The sequence below is a fragment of the Pristis pectinata genome, chromosome 13 (assembly GCF_009764475.1).
Source record: "Pristis pectinata isolate sPriPec2 chromosome 13, sPriPec2.1.pri, whole genome shotgun sequence".
NCBI classification, from domain to species: domain Eukaryota; kingdom Metazoa; phylum Chordata; class Chondrichthyes; order Rhinopristiformes; family Pristidae; genus Pristis; species Pristis pectinata.
In genome coordinates this window covers 35,863,167-35,889,220 of record NC_067417.1, presented here as the reverse complement: position 1 = coordinate 35,889,220, position 26,054 = coordinate 35,863,167, and the positions used below count along the sequence as shown (strand labels likewise).

General features: G+C 40.5%; 1 protein-coding gene across 1 annotated transcript in view; it reads right to left on the bottom strand.

Annotated features, from left to right (window-relative positions):
* lpcat2 (lysophosphatidylcholine acyltransferase 2) overlaps positions 1-24,456 on the bottom strand; it is a 54,693-nt gene extending 30,237 nt beyond the window's left edge. The window contains exons 1-7 of the mRNA XM_052028650.1: positions 24,174-24,456; positions 21,824-21,966; positions 10,119-10,339; positions 8,434-8,546; positions 8,262-8,322; positions 5,507-5,565; positions 4,312-4,346 (exon numbers count right to left, since the gene is read on the bottom strand). Coding sequence (XP_051884610.1) covers positions 4,312-4,346; positions 5,507-5,565; positions 8,262-8,322; positions 8,434-8,546; positions 10,119-10,339; positions 21,824-21,966; positions 24,174-24,323 — 782 coding nt within the window. The 5' untranslated portion in view covers positions 24,324-24,456. The remainder of the gene's footprint in view (positions 1-4,311; positions 4,347-5,506; positions 5,566-8,261; positions 8,323-8,433; positions 8,547-10,118; positions 10,340-21,823; positions 21,967-24,173) is intronic.
* Positions 24,457-26,054: the final 1,598 nt, after the last annotated feature.

Here is a 26,054-nt window from a genome sequence, read left to right as displayed (position 1 = left end):
ATAGAGGAAGACCTCAGCAACCGGGACCTTGGCACCGTGCCTGGTACTGTGGTCCAGCAGAGGAAGCAAAATGCAGTGGTTATTGGGGATTCTATAATAAGGGGTACGGATAGCAGATTCTGCGATAGCAACAATGAGTCTCGGATGGTGTGTTGCCTCCCTGGTGCCAGGGTACGGGATATCACGGACCGGGTCCAGAATATTCTGAGGGGAGAGGGTGAGCAGCCAGAAGTCTTGGTACATGTAGGTACCAATGACATAGGTAGAAAAAGAGAAGAGGTCTTGAAGGAGGAATACAAGGCATTGGGGAGAAGGTTGAGAAGTAGGACCTCAAGGGTAGTAATCTCAGGACTACTACCTGTGCCACGTGTCAATGATAGGAAGAATAGAAAGCTCTGGCAGATGAATGCGTGGCTGAGTGACTGGTGCAGGGGGCAGGGCTTCAGATTTTTGGATAATTGGGACCTTTTTTGGGGGAGGCATGACCTATTCGCTAAGGATGGGTTGCACCTAAACTCCAGAGGTTCCAATATCTTGGCGGGAATGTTTGATTTAGTTGTAGGGGAGGGTTTAAACTGATCTGGCAGGGGGATGGAAACCAGGATGTTAGGTTACAAGATGCTAAGGTAAAGGAGGGAGTTTATAGAAACAAGTCCAATGAGGATGGCAAGAAGGACAGGCAGGTGAGAAGTCAGGATAATTTGCTGAATAATAGAAGTACAACAAGTCAGGATGTTAGGATACAGGATGTTAGGATAGGGGATGAGGTATATAGGAACATGTCTAAGGTAGTATGTAGCGAAGATGGTAAGAAGGATAGACAGGTGGAAAGTCAGGATAATCTGCTGAACAATAGAAGTACAACAAAATTAATAGCAGATAGCGGACTAAACGTACTATATTTAAATGCACGTAGCATTAGGAATAAAGTAGATGACCTAGTGGCACAACTACAGGTTAATAAATACGACATTGTGGCAATCACCGAGTCATGGCTTTATGATGGATGTGATTGGGAACTGAATGTCCAGGGGTACACAATGTATAGGAAGGATAGGCGGGTAGGCAGAGGGGGAGGTGTGGCCATGATGGTTAGTAGTGATATAAAATCGATAGAAAGGAAGGATATTGGGTCAGAGGAGGTGGAATCCTTGTGGGTGGAGCTAAGGAATAGCAAGGGTAAAAGGACAATAGTAGCAGTCATATATAGGCCCCCTAATAGCAGTCAGCAAGTGGACGATAAGTTGCAGTTTGAGATAGAAAAAACATGCCAGAGTGACAATGTGAAGATAATTATGGGGGATTTTAACATGAAGGTGGACTGGGAAATCCAGAATGGCAGTAGTACTCAGGAGAGGGAGTTTGTGGAATGTCTAAGGGATGTTTTTCTAGAGCAACTTGTTGAAGAGCCCACCAGGGGATCGGCTGTTTTGGATTGGGTGCTGTGTAATGAACCGGAGGTGATTAGGGAACTAAAGGTAAAGGAGCCACTGGGAACCAGTGATCACAATATGATTGAGTTCAGTTTCAAGTTTGAGAAGGAGAAACTGATAACTGGTGTATCGATATTTCAGTGGAACAAAGGAAACTACAATGGTATGAGAGAGGAGTTGGCCCTAATTGATTGGAAGAGTAAGCTGGCTGGAGGGACGGCAGAGGAGAAATGGAAGGAATTTCTACAGGAAATAAGGAAATTGCAGGATAGATATATTCCAAGAAAAAAGAAGGTTTTTAATGGAAAAAAGGCACAAATGTGGATAACGAGAGAGGTGAAGGCTAAAATAAAAGCAAAAGGGGCAGCGTACAAAGAAGCAAAAATTAGTGGGGAAACAGAAGACTGGGAACCTTTTAAAAACCTGCAGAGAGAAACTAAGAAGGTCATTAGGAAAGAAAAGATGAATTATGAAAGGAAGTTGGCGGATAACATTCGAAAGGATACTAAGAGTTTTTTTAAATACATAAGGTGTAAAAGAGAGACACGGGTTGATATAGGACCAATTGATAACGGTGCAGGAGCTATTATAATGGACGATAGAGAGATGGCAGAGGAATTGAATGAATATTTTGCATCGGTCTTCACCGTGGAGGACATCAGCAATGTGCCGATTAGTCAGGAGTCTCACGAAATGGAATTGAGTTCAGTTAAGATCACTAGGGAGAAGGTGCTAGGAAAACTAAATGGACTAAAGACTGATAAGTCTCCCGGACCGGATGAGGTGCATCCCTGGGTTCTGAAGGAGGTGGCTTTAGAGATAGCGGAGGCATTGACGATAATTTTCCAGAACTCGATAGATTCCGGCGTGGTTCCGGAGGACTGGAGGGTCGCAAATGTAGTTCCGTTGTATAAGAAAGGTGGGAGGCAGCATAAAGGAAATTACAGACCTATTAGTCTGACGTCAGTGGTGGGAAAGTTATTGGAATCTATCCTCAAAGACGGGGTTACGGAATACCTAGAGGCACAGGGCAGGATAGGTCCTAGCCAACATGGTTTTGTGAAGGGAAGATCCTGCCTGACCAACCTATTGGAGTTTTTTGAAGAAATCACAGGTAAGGTGGATAAGGGAGAGGCGGTAGATGTTGTGTATTTAGACTTTCAAAAGGCCTTTGATAAGGTGCCTCACAAGAGACTGATTAATAAGATGAGAGGTCATGGAATTACAGGTAGGACAACAGAATGGGTGGAGCATTGGCTGGTTGACAGGAAGCAAAAAGTGGAAATAAAAGGATCTCGTTCTGGTTGGCTACCGGTTACTAGTGGTGTGCCGCAGGGGTCGGTGTTGGGACCGCTCCTTTTTACCTTGTACATTAACGATTTGGATGATGGAATAAATGGTTTTGTGGCTAGGTTTGCGGATGACACCAAGATAGGGGGAGGAGTAGGGAGTATTGAAGAGATAGGAAGGTTGCAGAGGGACCTAGACAGTTTAGGAGAATGGGCAAGGAAATGGCAGATGAGATTCAATGTTGAGAAATGTGCAGTTGTACACTTTGGAAGCAGAAATAAGCGGGCAGATTATTATCTAGGAGGAGAGAAAATCCAAAGCACGGAAGTACAAAGGGACTTGGGGGTACTCGTGCAGGATACCTTAAAGGTTAACCACCAGGTCGGATCGGTGGTAAAGAAAGCGAATGCTATGTTGGCATTCATTTCGAGAGGTATAGTGTATAAAAGTAAGGAAGTGTTGATGAGGCTCTACGGGGCACTAGTGAGGCCTCATTTGGAATATTGTGTGCAGTTTTGGGCCCCACATCTTAGGAAGGATGTGTTGACGTTGGAGAGGGTTCAGAGGAGATTTATGAGGATGATTCCAGGAATGAAAGAGCTTACATATGAGGAGCGTTTGTCAGCTCTTGGACTGTACTCGCTGGAGTACAGAAGAATGAGAGGGGACCTCACAGTGACATTTAAAATATTGATAGGAAAGGACAGAGTAAATGTGGCTAGGCTGTTTCCCTTGGTGGGTGAGTCCAGGACCAGAGGGCACAATCTTAGAATTAGAGGGTACAGTTTCAAAACAGAGATGAGGAAAAATTTCTTTAGCCAGAGGGTGGTGAATTTGTGGAACTCCTTGCCACGTACAGCAGTGGAGGCCAGATCAGTGGGGGCGTTCAAGGAGGAGATAGATAGATATCTAAATAGTCAGGATATCAAGGGATATGGGGATAAGGCTGGAAATTGGGATTAGAATAGTGTTTTTTTTTCTTCTTCTTCCCCCATTCCCCATTTCTCATTTCTATTTCCCTTTCCTTGGAGCAGACTCGATGGGCCGAATGGCCTGCTTCTGCTCCCTTGTCTTGTGATCTTCCTCCTTCCAAATTCCGGAGCTGCCATGATGGAGTTTGAGCTCTGGTCTCTGGATTGTTTATCCAGGAGTCTGGATTACTGGTCTGATAGTTTAATCACTGCACCGTCACTGTATCCTGTATACTTTTTTTTAGGAATTAGTTCAATATTCAACAGCATATATGCCCACCAATATCATTAAATGGTAATCTCATGATATATATTGAAGAAACAAATAGAAAGAACTAATAAAAGGACTTCCTGAGAACAGGGTTTGTGGGTTGAATAATCCAGCCCAGAGCAATAGAGGCCTCATGTCGTGGAACGTGTACTTTCTGCAATATCATTTTTAAGTTGGGCACAATCAATAACTGAATTCACTGTGCACCGTTGTGCTTCACAGAATCACTTTCCTTCCTAAGGCTTTTATGGAAAGTTAATTTCTGAACAAACCTAGAAGTTGGTTTGTTATTAGCCATTATCCAGCCTTATTCCTACTTCTAAATTAATGAATACAAAAAACTTACGCACTGTGTCCTTGCCAAGTCCAGGTAACTGTATCCTGCAGAAAAACATTTTGCATAATTTAAAGTCTAAATCATTCATTTCTAAATAGCAAGTTATTATTACATATTTTAATTCTTGTATTATGTTTTTTGTAGAAAGAAAAGCTTGATCTCCTAAACAGATATGTTCAAGATGTAACAGATTGAAAATTTAAATATAAATACTAAAAATACAAGTTATTTTTCATTAACAATCGCATTTTTGTCTAAAATTGTTTAATCTTTAACATACGAGAGAACTTTATGATTAAACTGAACTGCCACACTCACAGGTGAAGATTTCTTGTCTTGACAATTTAGCATCAATTCCATGTGACGTTCACTGTTATCAATGGATTGCCCAACACTGCTTTCTGTGCATGAACATTATGTATTAACTGAAATCCTTTGTTGAGGAAGAACCTTGTGGGCAAACACTGCCTTGGATTCCCCAGCAGCAGCAGCAGGTTAGGGTCAGTCCTTCAATTAACACTAAAGCAGACTTTAAATCTCTATTTAAAATTAGCTTCATTGTTCAAGGCCTGAGCCATTTGCAAGCCCAAAAAGGACACTTGTTTTTTTTGTACGACAACAATTGTAGATTGATTAATATCAATGTGAATCTCCATGGCCATCATGCGCAGTATCGTAGAAACAGGCCCTTCAGTCCACCATCAAGCACCCACCCACACTAATCCCATTTTATTCTCCCCACATTCCCATCAGCTCCCCCTCAGATTCTACCATTCACCAAAAGAGCAGAGACAATTAACGTACCAATCCTGACATCCTTGGGAGGAAATTAAAGCAGCTGCAGGAAACCCTCATGGTCAAAGGGAGAATGTGCAAACTCCATATATTTTTTCAGTTTTTTAAGTTTTTGTATGCTTGTGAAAGGCAGGGATAACAGCAAACATTCAATCATTTTCATAGCTAGGTAAGCCGGGGGTGGGGTGGGGAGTGTTTATCCCGGGCTAGTATTACAATCCTGTGGACAGGATTTGCCATTTACAAATGGAAAGGATCTGCACTGTGACAAGCCTTGCAAATCTCTTTGGAGCTGGTTATACAATGAATCTTGTGTTGGGGGACCTGCTTCCAAGAATGATTGGTAAGGCTCAAAGACTTTTTTTACTCAAATGATGACAAAGTACAACCATACGCGTTAATAACTCACCAGTTTATTTGAGTATCGAATGAGTACCGGCTGAACAGGAACTCCTGGAATAAAAGCCCCTGCAAACATAACAGAAACAGTTAGGATTTGAAAACTCCGTCAAGTCTCCATATTGACTCAAAGATTGGAGGAAGTATTGAATATGGTGAATGGAGAGAGAGAACGGAGAATCTGAGCACTGTGCTAAGATTTGAAGCTCAGGATGTTGAAATACAGTTAAGAAGGAAACTAGGAGGGCAAAAAGGGACAATGAGATATCACTGGTAGATAAGATAAAAGAGAATCTTGAAATATTCTATAAGTATCTTAAGAGCAAAAGGGTAGTTGGGGTGAGAGTAGGCCCCCTTAAGGATCAGTGTGGTAACCTTTGTGAGAAGCCACAGGAAATGGGAGCGGTCTTAAATGAATATTTCTTGTCTGTACTTATCATGGAGAACTACATGGAAGTTAATAAGTTCTGGAGAGGAAACAGTTATATTCTAGAGCATATCAACATAAAGAAGAAGGTGCTGAAGATCATGAAATGCATAAAATTGGATAAATCTCTGGGGCCTGACCAGATGTATCCTTGGATGTTATGGGAAGCAAGGGAGGAGATTGCTTGGACCCTGGCAGAGATTTTTATATCTCCTTTAGCCACAGGTGAGACTGGAGGATAGCTAATGTTATGCCTTTATTTAAGAAGGGCAGCAGGGATAAGCCAGAGAACAACAAGTCAATGAGCCTTACTTCAGTGGTGGGAAAGATATTGGAAAGGATTCTAAAAGATAGGAAGTATTTGCATTTGGGAAGGCAAGGACTGACTAGGGATAGTCAGCATGGCTTTGTGCATGGGAAATCACATCTCACAAACTCGACTGAGTTTTTTTTTTGAAGAGGTGACCAAGAGGACTGACAAGGGCAAAAGGGCAGACATTGTCTACTCGGACTTTAGCAAGGCCTTTGACAAGATTTTGCATAGTGGGCTAATCCAGAATGTTAGATCACACAGGTTCCTGGATGAGCTAGCTAATTGGACATAAAATTGACTTAGTGGTAGTAAGCAGAGGGTGGCCCCTGAAGCAAAGGAGGCTGAGAGGTGACATATTTGATGTATATAAAGTTATGAGAGGTATAGATAGGGGAGAAAATCAGAGTCTCTTTCCCATGGGAGAGATGTCTAAAACTAGAGGGCATAGCCTGAAGACGAGAGGGAAGAGGTTTAAAAGGAATAGATTTTTCACGCAAAGAGTAATTGACATCTAGAATGAGCTCCTGGAAGTGATGGTGGAGGCAGGAACAGTAACATCAATTAAGAGACATCTGGACAGGTACTTGAATGAGGAAGACATAGCGAGATATGGAATTAATGCAGGCAAGTAGGATTAATACAGATAGGCATGATGGTCAGTATAGCTATGGTGGGTTGAAGGGTCAGTTTCATGTTGTACAGAGATTTGCAACGTTATGCATAAATCACCTTCTGCAGACTTATGCATAAGGACTCCAACCACCTTGTCCAGCTCAAATGCCATTAACTGTATACTCCCAAAGTTGTTGATCACCAGTGATGGGGCCTCCATTATGGCCAGGCTTTCCCACATTTAGACACCTGTCATAGCTGCCATAACTTCGGCCCAGAACCTGCAATCACCAGGACGTCACCTGCACTCAACTGCTGACCCATGAGAAACAATTACACTTATTTCATTCAGTTCTCTCCAGTAGAAACTTACTGAGAGAATCCAGCCCATACCACAGTTTTGAGGGTCTATGTGGCAGTATGGCCTTATAAGACATAAATGGCATTATTAGATTGTCAGAACAAGAACCTACCACAAATCCAACCAAATAGAACTTGACAGCTCTTTAAGCAACAATCAACAGTTATGTGCAAAAAATGTTGCACGTTTCTGATTCAGAAACATTCAAAAATAGTTTAAAATTATTCAAATAATTTTGTTTCGAATTCAAAACATAAGCACAAAAACAAAATAAAATTGTAAAGAAAAATTAAAGTAATAATTATCCAGGCAGCTCATGGACATTCTCACCCTCTGAAATCAAAAGAGAATAATTCACTAAGCTCAGCCTAACCCAGCACAGGTTTCCACATGGATCCCATCTTTTTGCTTCTATACCAGACTCAACAAGGAGGTCAGCATTGGAGTAGTCAGCAACCTACCACAAACAGTTGCTACATCATTGTGACTAATGTGTTTATGCAAAAACCTCAAACTGATTTCAAGGGAAACTACACAGGAAAATATTGGTATTACTATTATTACTCTTAAATTGTTTAATATACACACACATAAACAATATTATATTATAATATAAAAACAGTAATAGTAACCCTGTGTTAACCCTCTTCATATTATATAACAAAAATTCATTTTAAGTTCAATTGATTTCATCAGAAAACTGGAGAAAAATGATTTAGTATTTTGAATTAAGTGTTCACATCATTTTACAAGAAACTTACTTTTCATCATGCAGTTGAACTGTGGAAGGGGAAAACTGTTTCATATCTTCATTAAATGAACTAATTAACTAACTAGCTAAAGTGATGTTTAAAAAAATGCCCGAAATGACGACACATGTTCAATTTCATCAAAAGTTCTTTTCTAATCTACACTCAACTAAATGAGAAGGAAATTCCCAGTTTTTGATAATTTCCAATGACTTTTACATTTCAAGTTTCAAAGCTTCTTTGCAGAGTATGTAAATGAAATAAGAATGGAGCATAAAAGTTCAATTAGGAGAGTTTACTCACCTGATTTGAAAGTGATGAGGCAGGTACGATTTGTACAAGTCCCTTCTGGAAAAATCATAAGCTTGAAAGAGAAAGAGTGCTATTTCAACAAAACAGATTTGATACTGCACGACAGCCTAATAAAACTGCCAGAACCTAGACAATCACAACTAGTTAGATTCGTTTCAAATACCTGGGGCCATTTCCCTTTGGATGTTGCACGCTTTGTAATCTCTTCAACAGTTTTCTTTCTGGAATCTGTATCAGTGCGCGATACCAACACAGGTTGAGCACAACGCAGCAATGCTAAAACACAAGACGCAGATTCAAATTAGTGGCATTACCTGAAAAATAAATGATAATCTGGTGCTAGATAATACAAGGATATTGTTCAAAGTATTTCACATTAAAAGAAGAAAGTTGATTGATCCAATCTGAGAACCTCATTTATTCAGGTCTGGACATCTATCTCTTGTTTGTTTTAAATCATGCCACTCTCATAGACTACAGGTTTGCCATAAATTGCTAACATTTAGTGCATGGATAACTCTGAATGCAAGCTGCAATATGTTTTTTTATTAAGTATTTCACAATTTTTTCAACTCTACTTTTACCAGGCTAGTTTTAAAATATAGTTGCTTCAGAAGTGGTGTCTGTTGAGTACTTTAAATATCTTTCAAAGTTGAAAGAAATTACCCAGAGGTGAAGGGGTCAAAATTGTGGAAAGAAATACTTTCCATTTAAAGCATCTAGTCTAAGCATCAAGTAATTCTAGTAGGTATATCACCAGTCAGGTGCAGAATAAGAAATAGTGTACTTTGATCCAATGCCTTGTCTTTGAAGAACACACTAAAGCACCTGCCCCCATTTACTGATGGAAATTGGAGAGGTGTATCAGCTCAAAGATTTTTATGCTATAGCCAATAAAATTAGGAATCTAGTTGAGACTCTTGAAACTTATTTTATTTAAGACTGTACAACTTAGCAAAAGGTATTCATACTATTAATCTACCCCAAATTCAAAATTAGCATGGTGATCCTTCATATTTTAATGATGCATTTCTAGTAAAAATACTTAGAAAAAAGTTTTTTAAAGAAAAAAAGTGAAAAACTGCTGCAGAAGGAACTAGTCAGACCACCAAAAGATAACAAATTATGACTGGTGACTAAATCTTGATACCAGATAGCAATTAGATATCAGATGCAGCCACATACAAACTTTTCACAGCATAAAGGATGGAAGACAAGCAAAAACAAGTACAGAATTGTTGTCTTTTGTTTCAGAGTGCAATTCTTGGTTGAGAAGTTAAAATGGAAACATACTATAACATTCTTTTATGCCTGCCAAATGCTATCTATCTTTACAGAATGTGGCAAAGTAATTTTGCTAACAACTGTTTCTGATTGGGTGTTGGGGGAAGGAGGGGTGTGAGGAAGGAAGCGGGAAAATGATAAAAATAAAACTCATGATAGCTTTAACTAAGATGTGCAATGGTTATAAGCAAAAAACATCATAGCTGTAATGCTACCTGATAAACATCTATTTTTGAGAGGATAATTATTAAAAGTTATCATGAGCCTTCCAGATGAAACATAAAGTGGCCACAATATTGATTACAGGAGTCTTCATCTCCCCAATTTCTAAACCCCGTTCTGCTCTCTCAGTCACATTTTCATACAATTATGTTTGAAATATATCATGAATAATTACATATTAATCTGTTTTTGTTACATCAGCATTTCAAGTACGTAATATGCTTAAAAATGCTATACTTTAACACCTTATTTAACCATTGATACCCCCCAAATTTAACAAAACTTAATGTGAATGCAATGAAAACAGTGCAACAATAACAATAATAAATATATAAAACTTACATCCAAACAAAGGGACATCAGCATTCTCAGCTCGTGAGACAATTGATGGTATCCCAGCTGCGATATTCACAACTGCATCAAAGTAGCTTGAGTGAGGAGCAACAACAAGAATTGGTGCTTCAGTTGCTTTGGCTCTCTTCCCCTTCACTTTAATTTGTATGAAACCCACACAAAAGTAAAAGGCACGTCCCAAGACTTTCAACAGAGCTTGTGAAACACGGCTGTAAATAAAATTTATAGGTATGTGAAATTAACAGCTTTCCCCAAGTTTGGAGCATAATTTTATTTCACTATACTGGTTTGGGACAAGGATGACAATTGGCAAGGACAAGAATAAAATGCATCTCCATGAAAAGTAGTGATATCTGTATCAACTGGGGTAAAAAATAGGTCTCAGGGTTTTCAAATAGACTTAAAGCTACTTTGAATAGGACCAGCAGACTCTACACTACCAGGACTAAAGCAGCAGAAGTTCATCCATGAAGAGGCTACCAATAAGACATTAATTCAAATGATCATTTCAAACAAAAAATACTAAATAATAATCGAATTATCAATAATATCAGCAGTACTGGATTGAAAATGCTTGATGCTATCTGATCTTAGAAGTAAACTCAGGCCTGGTTAGTACTCAGAAAGGAAACCACTTGGAAATGCCAGATGCTGTAGTCTTTTCCAAGCAAGATGGGCATATGGGTCACATTGTCCTCATATCACCCATGGTGCAAAAGCACATTGCAATATCCAAGGGGCCACAACAATTACAATGGCCTTGAAATCGAAAGATAAAATTTCTCAATGATATTTTTGACTTGGTTTTCATCAGTCATGCAAATCAAATGGCTTTTTAGCAGACCAGAAGTCCAGGCCTCAAACTCAAATCAACTCTTCTCAATTTACATATTTGTTTCTTCAAAGCATCACAGAAATTTACAACTCAAAAGGCCAGTCAGAATGTTGTGTTCATGCTATTCAACTTAATCCCACTTTCTACTCCTTGGTTTCAGTACAATGAGGACTTCAGCTTCCACTTTTCTTACAGGCTGCAAGTTCTTGATATCCGCCATTATCATGATTAAAACATCTTCCCCTTACCGTCTTCTAATACTGCTACCTATAGTAGGCTGGCCCCAAGCCAAAATGACTTGTCAGTGAAGGGAAATGCTTTCTTTCTTTCCATGCTAAAGACCTTCAATTTCCTCCATCTCAATTAAACCTCCAGTGTTCTAAATACAAAAATCCCAGCCTATTCAATTTCTTTCATATCTAAAATTATCCAGTCCTGCACTGTCCTCAGCAATTTCCTTTGCACCCTCTGCAGTGCTGTTACATTCATTTTGTAACATGGCACTGTTCACAACACCCTTGGCACTAGCTTAAAGATTTATACATTAGTTTCTTGTATTTATACTCCACTGAAATATGCGAATACGTGAAATATTATGCCTTTTTAACTATTTTCCCAATTTAGCCAGCTGTCTTAATGGATCCATGGACAGAACAAACAACATACTCTTTTCCAGACCACATGGTCACTGAAGGTGAATACATGGTTGACAATGAACAAAGAAAAGTACAAGCTTCTGTCCTTTCTTTCATTAATAAATCCCACATTAGAACACAAAGATTTGCTCACATCTGGAGTTTGAAATCTATGCAAATTATTGAAAATGGAGAGTAACCAAACAACATCTTGAATACTTCTAAACACCTTCCAAGCCACATCTTCCAATTCTGACATCACCTAAAGCATTTGACAGTTCCTTCAACAATTTGGGGAATTGTAATGACTACATTTTCCCTTTGCACTTATCATTTTATTTTTGTGATCTATGTCAAAATCCTTCTTTCCACACTATGCCACCTCAGGCAGTAAGATTTCCATACATATTTATTAGAATAATCCCACAAATTCTAAGAGTAGCATTTTTTTAAACCTTTCTTCTTGTAACAACTGTATTGTTTCCTTCGTGACTGCTCTATGAATTTAACTGATCAGATAGAAACTAAAGTGCTGAACTTAACTGAAGTGTTGAACTAAACTACAACCATTTATTTGGGGGGGAACCATTGGTTGCACTCTTCTTCAGTCCCAGACTCAGCACTATGTACAACACAGCACAGTCATGTTAATTTACCAGAAAATATTGGTGTAGGATCACAAAAGGAAGAAATATGCACAATGCAATGTACATTATGGCAAATGTTGCCATTCCCAGAAGTTCTAACCAACATATTTTAATATCATTTATTTATGATAGAGGAGGGAGAGGGAGAGGAAAGAAAAATGTTGGTCAAAGCAGTGTACATGTAATCAAATTATGTTTGTACTGCTACGCAAAATCTTCCATCTCATCATGGTTAATCAGTTAAGCATATTCATTGTATTAGCTCTCTAACCATCTGGTGCAACCAGCTGATAAATACTGACCTTCACATCTTTGAGCCAAAGACTGGAAGGATACATTTTCAAATCTAGGCCTGTTTTAACACTTTAAAATTTCATATAAAATTGTTTTTGTTCAAATAAAATAAATGGTTAATCTTTAATGCACATTTAAAAAAGATCAATTCCTGAGGTCATTGGAACATTGAGCAAAAGGAAACACTATAGCAAAATAATCAACAAAAATGCAGTCACATTACTAAAAATCCATTTATGGATTATTAACTAATGCTTAGCACTGGTAACAATTAAATTTTACACCCTTTCAACAGTACAAGATGAAATTCCAAAATGCTATGCTAATTTAAGAAAATGGTTCTCTCCAAGCAATAAACAAAATAAAATTGATTGTGGCTTTAAAGTGGACATTTAACAGATTAGAGATTCGAAGGACCTTCCCACCTGGCCTGATTAATCTTAAATTTACTCATGATGTGTTACATTTTAGATAAAAAAGTAACTATGAGGAATTTAAATAAATCAAGCAAATCCAACTGTTAATTGATACAAGAATTCTTTTCCTTAACTTTTAAAACTAAAGATATTTCATTATGAACTTGGTTCAGTGATAGTACTCTCATCTCTGAATTAGAAGGATGTGGATTCAAGTCCAACTCTGGAAACATAATTTTGCTTTATACTACAATACCTAGGAAGAACTGTATCTGTAGGATTTTGAATAGAATTCTATCAGGAATCCACAAAAGAACCCCTTGCTTCAATTCAGAGCACAAGAACACAGATCGTCTCACTTGCTGCTTGTGGGGTCTTTCTGTAATCCAAACATCATTATTGGTTTTGCCAAATGTATTAGGTGAACTGCATTTCAAAAGTTCCTATCTGGCTGCAAAGCACATAAAGACATCCTCAGCATTTACACAGTTCTATATGAATGTAAGTTCTATATTTTATAGTGATACTTGATATGAAAATGTTCATGTTAGATACTTCTTGCAATATATAAAACCTGCAGAAAGTGTTTTTTTTAATTGGTGCTATCTTCACTCTCATTTTGTAAATTTGAACATTCAAAAATATTTATCCTCTTCTAGCGTATGTTTGATTTTGAGTCTAAAATTTGCAGGATAACTTATTTTGGATCTTGCACTATACACAAAATATGTAAACAGAATCATCAAAAAAAGCATTTCATTGGAATTTATTTTTTAAATTTCAAAAGTAGGGTAGATGATATTGTACAGTATTTGAAGTGGAACAACTCTGAAAGAAGTGTTTTTTTTAAATTGAGTAGAGGTGCTAATGTACAACCCTGTTATCCTTTGGAATGTTCTCAGCCTTGACTTATTACGCTGATCCTTCAGTAGGTACATCAACTTCTTTAAGATTAATTAGAAAAAAAACTCGTTTAGTATTCCATTCTGTACCCCACATTACATCATCTAGCTAATCCCAAATCTCCAGACTATACTACCGGAAGAAGTCCAATAGGACTTTATTTTAATATATACTTACATACAAGACCAGGTATCACTGGCAATATTGGTATTTACTGGCCACCTCTCATTGTCCTAACATGAGGGTTCACTGCTGGGTCTGAAATCTCTAATTGCCATGGTGAGATATACAGTCAACTCAAATCTATGAATGACTAATCCTGTAGCCCAGTTATCAACTACCATACCACAGTTCCCTTGCAAAATTAAAACCCATATTCAATGCGTACTCCTAACTGGATTAACCAGAGTGTCTCCTGATGGAATGGGGAGCAAGGCTACAAAGTAAATTAATCATGTGTAATCTGCTGCCAAATTAGACATCAATCATAGTTTGTTCTCCAATAAACAATCATTTGTAAGAAATTCCACACTTCTTAAAAAATCAAACCAGTTTTCAATTTGAAGTTTCATGATATTTCCCATGAGTATCAATACAATTAAAACAGATTTTGCATACTGTAAACAGTGCAGACATATACAGTATTCTTACTAAGGAGGCAGCTTTACCAATGCATGTCCCATTTACTAATTTGAGTCCCTTTCACGTTTCTATACACCAGTTAACCTTGAGAAAATCTTTGGAATTTGAGTGAGTAACACAACCCCATCATGGTACAACTAATTGTATTTGCCTGAATACTTTGCCACAGATAAATTAAATGAATTTTAATGAAATTAATGTTCTATGCATGTACTGGCAGCACCACATAAAATGAAAAATTCATATTAACATTTTCTCCTTTACTGAGATTAACAAAAACATAGCGAAAAGTTGGCATTTTTGGCTGACATGGACACAATAAGCCAAATAGCCTACTTCCAGGCTATTATTAAGGATGACATTTTGGAGTATTTGGAAGTATATGATAAAATAAAATGAAATCAGCATAGTTTCATTAAGGGGAGATCTTGTCTGACAAATCTGTTGGAATTCTTTAAGGAGGTAACAAGCAGGTTAGACGAAGGAGAGTCAGTGGATGTGATTTACTTGGATTTTCAGAAGGCCTTTGACAAGGTGCTGCACATGAGACTGCTAAACAAGGTGAGAGCCCATGGTGTTAGAGGCAAGGTACTAGCATGGATAGAAGATTGGCTGACTGGCAGAAGTCAGAGTGGGCATAAAAGGTGTCCTTTTCAGGATGTTTGCCAGTGACCAGTGGAGTTCCGCAGGGGTCAGTGTTGCAACCACAACTTTGCACTTTATCCATTAATGATCTAGATGAAGGAACTGATGGCATTGTGGCCAAGTTTGCAGATGATACCAAGATAGGTTAAGGAACAGGTAATGTCATAGGTAGTGAACAGGGAGTCTGCAGAAGGACTTGGACAAGTTGGGAGGGTGGGCAAAGACGTGGTAGATGGAATACATTGTAGGGAAGTGTGGGGTTATGCACTTCGGTAGGAAGAATAAAGATGTAGACTATTTTCTAAATGGGGAGAAAATTCAGAGGTGCAAAGGAACTTGGGAGTCCTAGTTCAGGATTCCCTCAAGATTAACTTGCAGGTTGAGTCAGTAATAAAGAAGACAAATTCAATGTTAGCATTCATTTCGAGAGGACGAGAATATAAAAGCAAGTATGAGGCTTTATAAGATGTTGGTCAGACCACATTTGGAACATTGAGAGCAATTTTAGGCCCTGTATCTAAGGAAGGATGTCCTGGCCCTGAAGAGGATCCAGAGAAGGTTCACAAGAATGATCCCAGGAATGAAAGGCTTAACATACGAGGAGCGTTTGATGTCTCTGGGCCTGTATTCCCAGAGCGAATGTTTCCATTAGCAGGAGAGTTTGGGATCCGAGGGCACAGCCTCAAGATAAAGGGACATCCCTTTAAAACTGAGATGAGGAGGAATTTTTTCAGCCAGTGAGTGGTGAATCTATGGAATTTGTTGCCACAGAGGGCTGTGGAGGCCAAGGCATTTGGTGCATTTAAGGCAGAGATTGATGGGTTCTTGATTGGCAAGGGGGTTAAAAGGTTACTTGGAGAAGTTGGGAGAATGAGGTTGAAAAAAAAATCAGCCGTGATTGAATGGCGGTGCAGACTCGATAGGCTGAATGGCCTAATTCTGCTCCAATATCGTATGGTCTTAAGATTGAATAAAATTACAGAACTGTTTACCATGCATCAAAATATATTCTGGTACAAAACCAGCCAAAAAATTCTTAACAGTTGTGATTCTATGTACCAAAATATTACAAATTATATTCCTACAAGCATAGATAGCTTGTAATCTATCATCACTTGCAGGAGACCAAAAAATTTGCACAGGATTATCTAAAATCTAATGTAACAAAATATGCTTATGTTTCCAAATCAGGCTTCCTTGAATGCATAGACGGAATTGATGGGTTTGTAAGACATGTTCTTCAGGATGTTCTGATTTCCTTATGGAGGACAGAAATCAGATTTAAAAGAATATATTTTCAGCAGATGATTGTGCTGAAACATAATTCCTTTAATTTATCTGAGGTAACTACAGGAGCTCAGGTCATATCTGGAACCCAAGGTCAGAATTACTGTATTTCTGGTTTCAATTTTACAGGTGATGATGATGACAACTGCAAAAACATATGCTTTTTGCAGTAAAAATCACTTTGTTATTTTTGTTTCTTTGTTGTGCAATTAAAATCTTATCTGCAAGGCAAAAAAATGCTGGACAAAAAGATTACAACAGACATCAATTTCCTGCTAACTGAAATTACAGGAAGCAGACAACTGAGCGGGAACAGCTACTTCTCTAAAGATAAAGTGAGAAAGTACAAAAGATATTGGAGACAATAATAAGGATAAAGACATTTTACAGCATGCATGCACTAATGCTGCAGAATTTGTTTTTATTAGCATGGCCTCCACTTCTGTAATTCACAGCAAATGTTCACAGAAAGAAGAAATAGGAGGGGTTTAATACAAAGACATATAATTATAGCAATATATCAATGACCAGGTCTACTTGAAAGCAGGTGCTAACACTTGATTGCATGAGCAAAAGCAGCATGGAATCGACGGAGCCAAGCGATCTCATAATAAAAGATCAGATCAAAGCTCTGTGGCCATGACACATCTATTCTGGAATGATGGTAGAAAATTAAGCAATTCTACATGCAACTGTTCAACAAATAAAGCAGTCATTATCTACATGCAGAGGTCTATACAACATTTAGGCATGGGCTGATAAGTGGCAAGTAATATTCACACCACACAAGTCCCAAACAATGACCAACGCCAATATGTCAAACTACCTACTCTTGACATTCAATGGCAATGCCAACACCAAGTCCCTGACCATCAATATTGCGGAGGGGACGGGGACCAGATTCTCAACTGGTACACCTGTATAAATACACTGACTGCAAGAACAAGTCAAAGGCTGGGTATGCTCTGGAAAGTGACTCATATCCTGACAGTGCAAAGCCTTTCCACCATATACAAAGCACAAATGAGAAGTGATGAATATTCTCCACTTACTGAGATGAGTGTAGTTCCAATCACTTCAGAAGTTCAACACCATACAGCATAAAGCAAGCTGCTTGACTGGTGCCCCATCATCCATTCCCTCCACCAATGGCGTACAGCGGCTGGTATACACTAATTACAAAATGTACTGAAGTGGCTCACCTACACTACTCTAACAGCACCTCCTCCACCCACAGCCTTTACTAACAAGAACGACAAGGGCTTCAGACACATGGGAACACTATCAGCTGCACTTTCCCTCCAAGTCACAGACCATCCTGACTAATGCACCGTTGTTCCTTGTCATCACTGGGTCTAAATCTTGGAATTTCCTCCAAAGCAGCACGGAGGGACTGCATTTATCAGAAAATTTGAATGATTTAAGGAGTTAGCTAACCACTACCTTCACAAGGGCAATTTTGATGAATAATTAGTGCACAGATACAGAAAACTGAGTAAATGTAAACATCTGACAATTTCCAGGGACAGCTATAAACAAAACACTTTCCCCAGTCTGGAAATCTGTTAGATATAATTATAAATGGTTTATAATGATTGGAACTAAACTATTAAATACTTAATCAACAAAAAAGTTAGTTCTCTCTTACTAGAGCTGATGTGATGACTTCATTCTTCCCTTTTAATGGTTTTGGAAATTGCAGTTAGTAAGGATTCAATAGCTAGATGGAACTATTTATTCATTCTGACCATTGCATACATAAATCTACCTGTACATAAAGTTAGGTCCACAGCTACTCTTAATACTCTTGCAAGCTATTCAATTTAAAAACAATTAATGGGCAAAAATGCTAATCTTATCAGCAAGGCCCACATCTCATTAAAATAAAAAAAACAAAGCTGTTGACCACATGCCATCCTCATTCTGTTAATTAACAAAGGCATCACTAAGATCACTAAGTAAATAAAAACAGCTGCTGGCATCTTATTAAAGACTTGTCTTTTATAAAAGACTATTATAAAAGGACTTGTCAACAGGTCCTGATTCCCATCTCTGTTGTAAGTTAACTTTGCTAAACTGGAACCTCCTGATTGGTGAGCAGCTTCAAGTTCCTGGGCATCAACATCTCAGAGGATCCAGATTCTGCAGCCCTTTGTTTCTCTCATAGGATCTATCCTGGGTGCAACACATTGATGGAATCACAAAGAAGGTACGCTAGCGACTCTACTTCGTTAGTAGTTTGAGGAGATTTAGTACGTCACCAAAGACTTGCACATTTCTATAGCTGTACGGTGGAGAGCACTCTGACTGGTTGCATCACAGCCTAGTATGGATGCTCCAATGCACAGGATCGCAAGAGGCTGCAGAGGGTTGTAGACTCAGCCAGCTCCATCACAGGCACAACCCTCCCCACCATCAAGGACATCTTCAAGAGGCAGTGTCTCAAGAAGGTGGCATCCATCACTAAGGACCCTCACCATCCGGGACATGCTCTCTTCTCGTTACTACCAACGGGGAGGAGGTACAGGAGCCTGAAGACCCACACTCAACGGTTTAGAAACAGCTTCCTCCCCTCCGCCATCATATTTCTGAATGGTCCATGAACACTATCTCATTATTCCTTCTCTGTTTTGCACTATTTATTTATTTTACAAGTTATAGTAATTTTTAGGTCTATTGCACTATACTGCTGCTGCAGAACAAACTTCACTTCATATAAGTTAGTGATAATAAACCTGATTCTTATTCTGTTAAAATTAACACAATAGTCTAACCACCTTTTCAATGAACCCAGTTTCAAATCTATTCTTTTACATTGACAAAATGTTGTTTGATGATGCCGGGCAATGTCTGAACTTGATATATACATAGGCAAGTTAAAACATTTTGGCAGGGTTTGCAGCTAACAAGTGGTTACTGTCCTGGTCATTTTTGTAGGTCAGAGCATAAGAAACAGGAGCCAGAGTAGGCCATTTGGCCTCTTGAGCCTGTTCTCCTTCAACAAGGTCATGCCTGATCTTCTTTCTTGGCTTCATTTTGCTTCCTCTAACATTCAAAAATCTACCTCAGTTTTGACTGCATTAATGACTGAGCACCACAGAACTTCAAGGTAGAGAATCCCAAAGATCCACCAGGCTTTGAATGAGGAAATTTCTCCTTTTCTCAGCCCTAATTGACCTACCCTATATTTTTGAGATTGTGAGCTCTAGTTCTTGACCCCTTAGCAAGGGAAATCATCCTCCCTAATCTGCACTGTCAAGTTTTAATGGGGTCACCTCTTTGCTAAACTCTTAAGTCTAGCCTACTCAATCTCTCCTCAGCCAGACTTACCATCCCAGAACAACAAACAAGATGCTGGCAAGAACTCAATGGGTCAGGCAGCATCCATGGAGGGAAAAGGACAGCCGTCCTTTTGGGTCAAGAGTCTTCATCTGCTCCAGATTCCAGCATCTGCAGTCACTTGTGTCTCCATGTTACCATCTCAGAAATCAGTTGACTTTAGTGAATCTTCACTACATTCCACCTACTTTGAGCATTTTTTTTATCAGGTAAGGAGACCAATGCTCCAGGAATGGTCTTACCAAGGCCCTATGGAAACCCCATCACTATTCACGTTCCCACTTACTCTTGTGTCATTAGCAAACTTAGAAATGTAACATTTGGCTCTCCTCAGCCAAATCATTGATATAGCTTGTGAATTGCTAGGGCCCAAGTACTGATTCCTGTGCAACCCAACACAATATACTAAAAACTGTGTTAGCAGGAGAGAGTTTCAGACTAAAATAGATGGCTATTTACTTACCAATAATTTCACTTGGTCAGTTTTCTATTTCTGAACAACCCTTGTAAAGGTATAGTCCTTTTGCAAAATAATACAAAGTAAAGAAAGATGCTCCATTGACCTGACCTGGAAGAAACTTCACTGAAATAACAATCTTATCAGGTGGGGCAAAACAAATTAATAATGCCATTACTCTGGCAGGTTACAGTAACCGGGAATTCAAGCTACAGCATTTTGCCAGTCAATACATAAACATATCTGTTATATGCTGTGGTGACCATATATACTTAGAAACATTTACTTTGGTCATTCCTAAAATATTTCTCACTTTTATTTTCTGGCCACTTATTGGGTGCATCATTGGCATAGATCACACAACGTGACGTTCAAACAAACAGAATAGGAAATTTTTTGCTTAGTCTCTCTCAACTGGAACAATAAAAGTAAACAATGATTACTCTGCAGTCCCAGGCTAAAAGAGGAAAAGTATTTTTTTTATATACCAAGGTTCCCAATTTTAATCATCATCTGAACTGTACACTGGAAATGTGGTTTTACATATACAAGAGAATCAAGCCAAGCTCCACTCAGTTACACTGAACCTATTGACATTCTGCGAGCACATTCAAAAGTGGAGATTGTCCATTCAAATGAATTCTGCTATCACATACCATACTGTACTTCAACAAATGTAGCAGCGTAATGGTGCACTTAGTAGGGTTGCTGCCTCACAGCTCCAGTTACCAAGGTTTAATTCTAACCTCCACTGCTCTGTGGGTTTTGCACATTCTCTGTGTGACCACATGGGTCTCCTCGGGATGTTCTGCTTTTCTCTCACATCCCAAAAACATGCACATTGGTAAGTTAATTGCCACTGTAAATTCCCCCTGATGTCTAGATGAGTGATAAAATTGAGAGGGAGTTGATGCAAATGTGGAGAGAATAAAATGGAATTGTGCTAGGTAAGTGTAAATGGGTGCTTCAGGCTTAGTTGCAGATTTGGTGGGTCAATGAGGACCTATTTCCATGCTTCATAACTCTATTACTGTAAATTGAATGAATAAATCCAAGTGCGAAAAAATTATATCCTGAAGAGTTATAGATTTACCAAGATGACATAGCAGTTTTGGCTGATAAACTTGAAAAGGAGCACCAAAACTTTGGGTTTCAGGTCCCAAATGGCAGTCAAGCACATTAAGATCAACCTAAGTAAGTTGCTTCCAAGAGGAACTGCTCCAACTAGAGTGCAGCAATATTTAAAAGCATTTACCAGCCCACCTTGATTGCACTGTAAACTAGAATCATTTTGTTAGAAAAAAGAGCAAATGCGAATGCCACACTTTCAATAATTAAAGCTCGATGCCAGAGAAACAGTTTTAAACATAATCAATGTTCTGTTGCTTTTGCTTCTCAAATATCAGTCTTATTTAAATCTGCCAACTATAGAAGAGCTCAATAACTGCACATTGGAGCCAGGAGATATCAGTATCAGATCCTTCCTTAACTGAAAGACGAAGGCAACATTGAGTTCAATACCCATCCCTACTCTAGTGGGCACTCAATGTGTGGTGATGTACATGTTTATAGACAGAAATAATTAATGCTTACCGTTTCCAGTTTGGAATTGGCTCCTGATTGCCACATATAGGATGACAGAATCGTCCAAAAAGTGAACATGGCCAAGCAACGATAGCAAGGATAAAAATACAGACAATGCGCAAGGGTACAAGGGTAATGCTGGCCAAAGCTATCTGTAAGAAACAATAAAATACATGGGGTGGCTTCCAGTTCACTGCATTTACCACAGAAATGTTTCCTGAGTGGTGACCCTCAAACTGCCGCCTGCCCACCTTCGCACTGCTCCCCCCACCCCCAACTATATCTTACAATGGTGACATTCACACTGCCTCCCCCCCCCCCCCCCCCAGCGGTGACCCTCACATTTCTTCCCCCCTCTCCATCCTGCTAACCATCACATCATTCCCACCACTTGCAACACTGAGCCAAGCTTTGTTTGTCCAGAACTGGGTAGATCCTGCAACAACAGTATCAACTCTGTAATATTAATGATATTGAACCCACAATCTGTGGTAACTACATCTTTAGTGCCCAGTACCATTTTCCTAGCCCTGTACACACCCCCAGGCTCACAGGAGTCATGGCCCTCAACCCAGTGCACTTTATTCCTGCCTACATCACACTTTCCATTCTGACAACTCAGTTGCACCCCCCCCCCCCCCCCCAACCCCAGCAAAAATCCTAATGCCCTTGAGAAGATTTCGAAAGACAGGGGACAGGGGTTGATTAGGGATAGTCAGCACAGCTTTGTGCGTGGGAGATCATGTCTCACAAATTTGATTGAGCTTTTTGAAGAAGTAACCACAAAGGTCAATGAGGGCAGGGCAGTAGACATTGTCTTTATGGACTTCAGTTGCCCTTTGATAAGGTTCCGCATGGTAAGCTGCTATAGAAAGTCAGATGGCAATGTTTCCAGGGAAAGCTTGTTTACTGGATACACAATTGGCATGACGGTAGGAAGCAGAGGGTGATGGTGGAAGGTTGTCTTTTGGACTGGAGGCCGTAACTAGTGGTGTACCCCAGGGGTCAGTGCTATTTCTATTTGTCATCTACATCAATGATTTGGATAAGAATGTATAAGGCATGGTTAGTAGGTTTGCAGATGACGCTAAAATAGGTGGTGTCATGGACAGTGAAGGTAGTCAGAATTTTTGACAAATGGAGTTAAATTTGGGTAAGTGTGAGGTGTTGCATTTTGGGAAGACAAATGAGAGGAGGACTTTCACAGTGAATGGTGGAGTCCTGGGGAGTGTTGTAAATCAAAGGGACATATGAGTAAAAGTACATGGTTCCCTGAAAGTGGCATCGCAGGTAGACTGGACAGTGAAGAAGGCTTTTGGTATGCTGGCCTTCATCAGTCAGGACATCGAGTATAAGTGTTAGGATGTTATGTTGCAGTTGTACAAGATATTGGTGAGGCCACATTTTTTATATTGTGTTCAGTTTCAGTAACTCTGCTACAGGAAGGATGCCATAAAGCTGGAAAGAACGCAGAGAAGACTTACAAGGATATTGCCAGGACTCGAGGAACTGAGTTACAGAGAGAGAGGTTGAGCAGGTTGGGACTTTATTCATTCGAGCATAGAATGAGGGGTGATCTTACAGATGTGTATAAAATCATGAGGGGCATAGATAGGGTGAATGCACACCATATTTTTTTCCCCAGGGTTGAGGATTCAAGAAATGAGAGGACATAGGTTTACTGCAAGGGGATTTAATGGGCAACTGAAGGACAACTTTTTCACCCAGAGGATGGTCAGTATATGGAAAGAGCTGCCAGAGGAAGTGGCTGAGGCAAGTACATTAACAGCATTTAAAAGGAACTTGGACAGGTATATGGATAGGAAAGGTTTGGAGGGATATTGGTCAAACGCAGGCAAATGAGAGGAGCTTGGATGGGAATCTTGGTCGGCATAGACCAGTTGAGCTGAAGGACCTGTTTCCGTGCAGTATGATTCTGTGAGCCTTGTTGCCCCATCCCGCTGCCCCACTGGAGCCCCCCTGTCCCCCGCCCCCTCTGAAGCCCCCCCCCCCCCGTCCTCCGTCCCCCGTCCCCCACTGGAGCCCCACACCCCAGCCCCCCTCGACCCCAGAGCGCCCCCCATGCCCCCCTCTGGAATCCCCCGTCCTCCAGTCCCCCGCAGGAGCCACCACCCCGTTGGGAGGCTCCCCCTTGCCGTCCACCCTTCCTGTACCCAGGTAGCTCCCCATCCCCCGTACCCCGCTGGGAACCCCCCCTTCCCCATCCCACGGGGAAACGCCCCCCTTCGTCGTCCCCCGTCGGGAGCCCCCCCTTTCCCCCGTACCCCACCGGGGAGCCCCCTCCATCGCCCAATAACGTCTGCGGCGCCGGGGCAACCGCCCGCCCTCACTCACTCACCCTTAGCTTGTCGGCCACGCTGAGCTGGATGCGGTAGACGAAGGGATTGAGGACGGGCGGCTGGAAGAGCGAGGTCTGCCTAGGCACCGGGAACACCCGGCTGGTCTTGTTCCTCCGGCTCTCGTCCAGCGACCACGACACCGACGACATGCCGACGCCGCCACCCGTCGCCACTGACCGCCGCGGGCACGCGCAGCGCGGCCGCGCACCCGAGAGCGGGGATGCGCGGAAGAGGGACCGGAGATGGGCCGATACAGTGCGTGAGTGACTCAGTGAGGGGCTGGTGCAGTGTGAGTGACCCAGCGAGGGGCTGGTGCGGTGCGTGAGTGACCCAGTGAGGAACTGGGGTAGTGTGTGAGTGACTCAGTGAGGGGCTAGTGCAGTGTAAGTGAGTGACCCAGTGAGGAGCTGGGGCAGTGTGAGTGAGTGACCCAGTGAGGGGCTGGTGCAGTGTGAGTGAGTGACCCAGTGAGGGGCTGGCAATATATGAGTGAGTGAGCCAGACATGGGTTTGCTTTATGCGGGAGAGACCCAAAGGGGGGCTGGCGCTGTGTGAGTGAGAGACCAAGAGTAGACTTGTACTGTGTGATGGAATAACCAAAAGTGAACTCGCACAGTGTGAGTGTATGACCCATGGTGTAGCTTGCACAATCTGGGGGAATGAATCAGGAAAAGGCTTCCAAGGTCTGAGTGACCAAGGGTGTGGCTTGCACTTTGAGGAGGTCACCCAGAAAGAAAGTGATCCAGGCACTACTTGAGGGTGTGACACAGTTGGTGACATGAATAGATACATAGTCGGAGGAGAGCATTTCGCCCTTTGGACTTGCTCTACAATTAAGGTTTCTTCCTTATTAGTCACATGTACATCAAAACACACAGTGAAATGCATCTTTACATAGAATGTTCTGGGGACAGTCCACAAGTGTTACCATACTTCCGGCACCAACATAGCATGCCCACAACTTCCTAACCTGTATGTCTTTAGAATGTGGGAGGAAACCGGAGCACCCAGAGGAAACTCACACAGACAAAACAAACGTACAAAATTCATACAGATAGTGGCAGGAATTGAACCCGGGTCACCAGCGCTGTAATAACGTTATGCTAACCTCTACACTACTGTGCCTGCCCAATTTTCCCAATATTTCATCATTAGGCATTCCTGCCATCCCAGAAATTATTCCTAGTAATTTTCTCTGCACTCCCTCCAAAGTAAGAACATCCTTCCTCAGATAAGGAGTCCAAACCTGCACACAATACTGAAAACATGTACTTATCAAAGCATTGTATAATTGTATCTCACTATGAAGGTCAACACAGCATTTATCTTCTTAACTGCTCTCAGTGCTCACTTTTGATGGCTGGTACACTCGGAAAACCAGGTCGCATTGCACCTCACTCCTTCTCAACCTGTCAAAGTTCAGATGATAATTAGCCTTCCTGTTTTTACCAAAAAAGTGGTAACCTCACATTTATCCACATTATACTGCATCTGCAATCCTTTTGTCTACTCACTCCACCTGCCTAAATCACACTGGAGCCTCTCTGCATCCTCCAGCTCACACTCCCACCCAACTTTATGTCCTATGCATATTTCAAGGTACTATATTTAATTCCTTTATCTAAATCATTAACACACACACACACACATATATGTAAATACTTAAAAAGCTGGGGTCCATGCACTGAACCCTTGGTATCCCATTTGTCACTGCCAGCTGTCTACCCACATCAGCACATTACCCTTGATCCCACATGCTCTAATTTTGCACTTTCTCCACTCCTCTCTCTCAGAGCAAGGGTTTCCCTTGTTCTCATCTTCCAACCCACCAGCTTCCACGTAAAATATGCAATCCTATTGCCTGCTTCAATGTGATGTTA